The 6,526-nt window shown below is 39.8% G+C and overlaps 1 protein-coding gene across 1 annotated transcript in view; it reads right to left on the bottom strand.

Annotated features, from left to right (window-relative positions):
- Window positions 1-6,526, bottom strand: part of LOC107086063 (phosphatidylinositol 4-kinase alpha-like) — a 77,972-nt gene that overhangs the window by 9,990 nt on the left and 61,456 nt on the right. The window contains 5 exon segments of the mRNA XM_015376804.1: window positions 736-840; window positions 920-1,100; window positions 1,181-1,253; window positions 2,909-2,979; window positions 3,062-3,191. Coding sequence (XP_015232290.1) covers window positions 736-840; window positions 920-1,100; window positions 1,181-1,253; window positions 2,909-2,979; window positions 3,062-3,191 — 560 coding nt within the window.

Here is a 6,526-nt window from a genome sequence, read left to right as displayed (position 1 = left end):
GGAAATAACTCATTTTTTTATTCAAGTTTACCCAACGTATTCCAGCATCCAGCTGCCATGCACGTGGGCATTGTCAGTAGTTTCACTATAGCTCTGGTGAATTTCAATGGTGAAGTCCTCTGGAAATCTTCAATAATTGTTGTTGATTGCAGATGTGTCTAGTAGTTCCCATTGATTTTGCTTGTAAAGCGGGAAGAATGGCGCTAGGCTTACCGCACCGTGACGTCACTGCTGGAAGATGGCAGGAGGGAGGGGTTAATATATTTGGGCAAAAATGGCCGCTCCCAGACTCAGTGACCGCAACAAAAATGTTTAGCTTTTTACTGATTAAAGCTTAATTCATTAAATCACCACGAACGTATTAGTTTTAGGTATAAATAATGATCCATTGATTATTCTTTGCTGACTAGACTTCTCCTTTAAGACAGATATCATTACTGATGAACTGAAAAAAGGTGGTTTTATGCATGGAGATACATTATATTTCATTAAAAAAATAAAATACAGTTTAAACCCCTCTCTGCAAAAACAACAAAAACAAGACGGTAATAAATATCAGTTAATTATATCGTCCCTGTTTTTCTCAGTGGACCAAAAACGATTCTATTGTGCATCCCTACTGTGACGTATTCGTATTATTCAGCTAATTTGAAATGTAAAGATATCCCGATGTTAACTTAAGATAGATAAATATCAGAATAATATATAGCAGAATATTACAAAAAGTCTAGTTACCCCCGGTGCCGTGGCAACCACTCGGTAGGGGAAGACGAACAGATCCAGACCCACAAGCTGGAAGATGTTCTTAAACAGCCCGATAATCTGCAGAGCAAGCATGTCCTGCAGGAAGAAGAGCATCATGGGAGGGTCACACTCTTCCACTGATTCACTGTGGATTCACTGAAAGAGAGAGAAATACCTGTCTGCAGTCATCTCCCACTTTAAAGATGGCCGCCTGCCAGCAAACCCTGCCAGATCCGTCTGGATTGTCCTCTCCGTCCTCCACGGAGTCTGACGGACAGCGCAGACCCTCCCTCTCCAGTTCGCTCACCCCACAGCGCTTCACCTTAAATTTGGCCAGATATGGCGCCTTGGCAGCACTACAAACACAAACCCAGATGACAGACACACAGAAGAACAGGCGGATAACGCTAACTCCTTAAACACCAGGACTGTTTACCTCTGCATCGGGGTTCCAGACTTGTAGTCAATGTCCAGGACTATGGCTTCTGGGTTGCTGGGTAGATAACAGCCTGGAGGAGGAACAGGAAATAATTAATTGCTTGACAACACGTCAGACGAACAATGATTCTTATTCCTTCAGCTTTTAATATTTAATACATAATAAACCGGCTTAAAAAGCTGCTGCTGGATTCACAATACCAACAATAGCACTGGTAAAGCTAATAGAACTAATAATAGACTTTCTTTTCACATTTGACATGACTTAAATAAAAAAAAAAAAATCAAAACAAAATGTTCTTTAATGAAATACATTTCTTCCACATCTGCAGAAAACATTTTCCTATAGTCACTATGCTATGCTTGCAATAACTGACACGATCACGGCGTTTCAATCTTGTCCTGGTTAAAAATGGTAAACAATACCTGCGAAATAAGAAAAAGCAGGTTTGGATCTTCAAATATACAACAAAGTTTAGAGAACTGACTGATTGGTTCTGCTGGAGGTTTCTTCCTGTTAAAAGGGAGTTTTTCCTCTGCACTGTCGCTACAAGCATGCTTAGTGTGAGGGATTGCCTTTGAGTCAATGAGTTGATGCAATCAACTGGTTTTCCTTAGATAGAAAACTTTGAATCAATTTGACTGGATGATCTGGTGAACTTTAAAGTGCCTTGAGATGACATGAGTTGAGAATTGGCGCCATAGAAATAAACTGAATTGAATTACTCTTAAATCAACAGCCGTTCTAACAGGTCAGCATACCACCCACCAATAATGCACATGCGTGAATTTCAAGCTGTCCTTCCAGCATAACCCCCTCAACTAAATTCAATGGTGTTTTTTTATGTATTATATTGTGTTTTAACAATTTGCATAAAAATGAACAATTGCATTGAATTGCAACAGACTTCTGTATGATTGCTTTTTTTGTTGTTGTAAAATCTTTTAATCTTATTTTAGATCATTCAATATGGTGCTAGATAGAGTTTAGAGCCTCTACTGCAGAGGTCACGGATTAGCGGACCGCGGTCCGGATCTTGTCCCACCTGCTGGCTAATCCGGACCACACCTGATTTAAAACATTTATAAATTACCGCATGTAGTCTGACGGCAGTGTCTAATTTCACTTGCGCCGCTTCTCCTGTTAATACGGTAAAGCCCTCCCAGAGTGTCCGTCACCAGGCTACACCTGATACAGATAAGCCAATGAGCTGCTGTCAGTCTGGGTTGCTGCTGTTGCTACTTTTGGACACAGCAGGCAAACCTGTGGCAATTTTTTATATATTTTTATTTAAAAATTCAATGTATAACATGGATGCATAAACAGCATTTTATTTCACTGTTAAATTCTGTATAAAGTAACAGATTATAATTAAAAATGTCTTCAGACCTTTACTGGTTGTTGATTTTCTTTATTCGGACCCCCTTGATTTTTTTAATTGGTTCCACCTGCTCTATCGTAACAGCAAACCACTCCATTAACCGTTTCTACCTGAACAATCATACCCCTTCATAAACACTGGTAAACTGTTTCGAAAAGTACTCTGAAATGACAGAGAGCTATAAAAAAAATGTACTTCTGGTATGCTATTCTAAGCAGGCATGCCAAACCAGCAGAACGATTGACCTGTAAACCCCTAATTCTAAAAGTTGCAGCCAAAATAATCCTTTAAAAGCAAAAAGTTTCCAGTTTATTCCAGAGAGATTGTAGCCAACAGCTGCATACCTGGCTGCACTTTGATGTCCGACAATGCTTTGAGACAAGCCCGTTTTCTCTCCTCTCCCTTTGGAACCGGTCTGCGAATAGAAACAGCAAAACAGAGCAGACTTAGCTCTATCACCACATCCCTGCAGAGCAGACATGCAGAGCAGCACTCACTTGATGATGGCAGACACGTTGGTGATCTTGTTAAAGAAGTCAAACTCTCTTTGGTAGAAATCTTTGGCCGGGCCGGAGAGCGACCCCATGATCTCCTCCACCATCTGCTCCAGCAGCTCCCCGATGTCGGCTGCATGGACAGATGAGTGAGCCTCCATTAAAGGGGAAAATACACCAAACGCTTTACAGTGCAGAATGGTCTAAATTCCTCCCACTCTACTTTGTGCTTTTACTTCAAAATTATATACAAAAGACAAAAGTTGTTCATTCTTTTGCACTCAATCAAAAGTTCTTCAGATGATCAAGACATGGACTTTTACGGGATTGAAACGTAGGACATATATTACAGGTCATTTCATAGCTTGCTAAAGTGACCAGACGTCCAGATTTAATTGTCATTACATTGTCACACAGAGCAACGAAATGAACTCTGGACCTCTGGATTCCAAGCACAATGCCCTAACCACTAGGTCGTGGTCATCTTGGAAACTGCTTTCTTCACAGATTCAGAGGTGTTATTAGTTAAATAAGTATAAAAATAGATGTAAAAAAACCCAAAATATAAAAAAACAATCTATTAATATTTTGGGGGCTTTTTTGAGTTAATATTTCACATTTATATAAATCTAGAATTATTAACAAAAATATCCAAACAACACTTGTATTTGGTTCTTGCTAAATGAATGCTAAATACTATGTTATGTTACTAAATTAATACTGAATCCAGATGCAGAGTATCGATACTAGTGACACTTAAAGCGATAGTTCGGTATTTTTGACATGAATCTGTATGGCATCCCCATCACCAGCGGCATGCAATCACACTGACTTACCCCTGGCAGCGTCCTGTGAGCAGAGTTATCGTCCAGTTTTGGTCAAGCCGAAAGTAGTCCTGCAGGTTTTTAGGAACAGCGAAATAAAACTTTTCTCTTCCCAAAACATTATGTGTTCAAAAGAGTGATATTTTCGCATCCCAAAAACATTGTAGTGGAAAAAGTCACACGTTGTTATCAATTGGTCCTATTTTCTCTCTGTTCGTATCAGTGCGCGCCGTCATTCAGACAGCGAGCCCAACAACAGCCATGTCTCCCTCCGCCGCGGAAGGAGACATGGCTGTTGTTGAGCTCGCTGTCTGAATGACGGCGCGCACTGATACGAACAGAGAGAAAATAGGACCAATTGATAACGACGTGGGACTTTTTCCACTACAATGTTTTTGGGATGCAAAAATATCGCTCTTTTGAACACATAATGTTTTGGGAAGAGAAAAGTTTTATTTCGCTGGCTCTAAAAACCTGTCGGACTACTTTCGGCTTGACCAAAACTGGACGATAACTCTGCTCACAGGACGCTGCCAGGGGTAAGTCAGTGTGATTGCATGCCGCTGGTGATGGGGATGCCATACAGATTCATGTCAAAAATACCGAACTATCCCTTTAAACCTGTACTGGTAAAGGATTTAAATCCAAAATATGATGGAAATTTTGGTTAGAAAAATATAATGAAGCCACAATAAAGACAATAAATAAATAAAGCCTCTTACCCACTGAACATATCAGGTAAACATGGGTTGATCGGCTGACTTATAATCAGAAACCAGGTCGTCTGCGTGTGCGTCGCAGTTAAAGCAGATATGCCCCGCCCCCTCCGCAGACACCCTGCTGCACCTCTCCAAAAATGAAGGGTAACAACAGTCAGGAGGCCTCTGATTGGTCAAATCTACATCCACTCTACACTACGCGTATTTCCTGTTTGGTACCTTACCGGCTTGTTTTGTTTTTATGATCGCCATTGTGGAAAACGACTCGTGAAGATGGACCAGCTAGAAGAGCGAGGTCCGCAAGAACGCTGGGACCCTTTTTCCACCTGGATCCGCGCTATTTTTCGTCCTCATGCCCCTCTGTTGTCGGACAAACTTGCCCCCACTTCCTCAATGCCTCAGCCGTATCTAGACCCACAACTAGTTCCTGATTGTCCCTCTAGCATTGTGGCGTGGAATAACATAGCACAGAGCACGCTTCAATATTGGGCATAAATTAAAACTCAACTCCATTTCACTTATTTATATATCAAAATACCAAGCTGATAAAATTCCATTCCGCGTTTTCAACACAACCTTAATGCTAACACGCAGGGACATGCCAGATTATATCCAGTCCGTATTTTAGCACCAGCCCACTTATTCACTGTGCTGACTGAGCAGAGCTGGACCTGAGCCAGATATTGAAAAATAGTTAATAATTATTAAATATTAGGAGGTATGCCATTGGAATTTAATTTTATCTTATCTGGACTAAGATCATTCGCTTTGTAAATTATTGAAAATTTGAAGCAAAGTACTTGAGTAAATATGAATAAACTATACAGCAGCTCGCCTAAATTATCAATGTGGAGAGAGTGTAGGATCAGTTTAAATGGTTTGTTTTCTCTACATCTAGGGCGCCTTTTTTGTTTTTTAAAATCAAGCTTTAATCCTGGTTTCCTCTAATTTAACCTCCTGAATTAATCCCAGTTTAAGTCCATGTTTTGCTCACAAGTAAAATAATTATTGCTCAGTCTAGTTGAATGATCTCCCATTGGATTTTAGGACTAATTAAACCAACACAAATCTCTAAAGCTTTCAGATTTGCCTTACAAACCCATAGGAGATCCACAAAAGAAAAGAACTGTTGCATTTTATTTTTCAAAAGATCAGCCACCCAAGAAAAGACCAACCACATATAGAGAGGATGTGCAGAACAACTCAGTTATCCAGGATTGATTGAGGAGGAACCAGTATTGAGGTCCATTAAATATGTTTAAAAACTTAATTTCCATCACATCTACCAAAATAAAACATCCACAGAAATGCTGCCTTGTGTCATGGTGAGTTTTTATACAATCTACAGCCTCTTAGAAGGTCTGAATTGTCAATTGTAAAAATTTAAGATAATGAGTTAAGATTTTTCATTTTTAGCCTATTACCAAATATTCATACACAATGTTGTTTACACTGGTTCCTGTATTAATGCCAGCAATCCAGTAATAACTCATTTGTTTCCCATTGTTTATTTTACTCAAGCTGCATAGAATTATTATTAAAAACAGTTGTGAAATTCTTATTTTACTGTAGATGCAAGTATTTTAGTAGGGCCCATACTTTTAGTTCAATTCTCTGAAAATCACCAGAAAATAGAAAATAATGTATATTGTGTGAAAATGTTCCACATAAGTACGGATCACTTATTTTTATTTGTCATTTTGGCACTTAGTTTCAGTTACCATAATTTTCGGACAATAAGCCGCGACTTTTCCCCCATTTTTCGACCTTGCGGCTTATATAACAATGCGGCTTATCTATGGACTTTTACGGCTAACAGCCACTAGGGCAGTGGTTCCCAAAGTGTGGGGTGCGCCCCCTAGGGGGGGCGCAATGCCATTGCAGGGGGGGCGCGGGAAGCAGTATGGATGAATGAAGAAAAAAAA

The sequence above is a fragment of the Cyprinodon variegatus genome, unplaced genomic scaffold (genome assembly GCF_000732505.1).
Source record: "Cyprinodon variegatus isolate N-32 unplaced genomic scaffold, C_variegatus-1.0 Scaffold142, whole genome shotgun sequence".
NCBI classification, from domain to species: Eukaryota; Metazoa; Chordata; class Actinopteri; order Cyprinodontiformes; family Cyprinodontidae; genus Cyprinodon; species Cyprinodon variegatus.
This window is presented reverse-complemented; position numbering and strand designations above follow the sequence as displayed.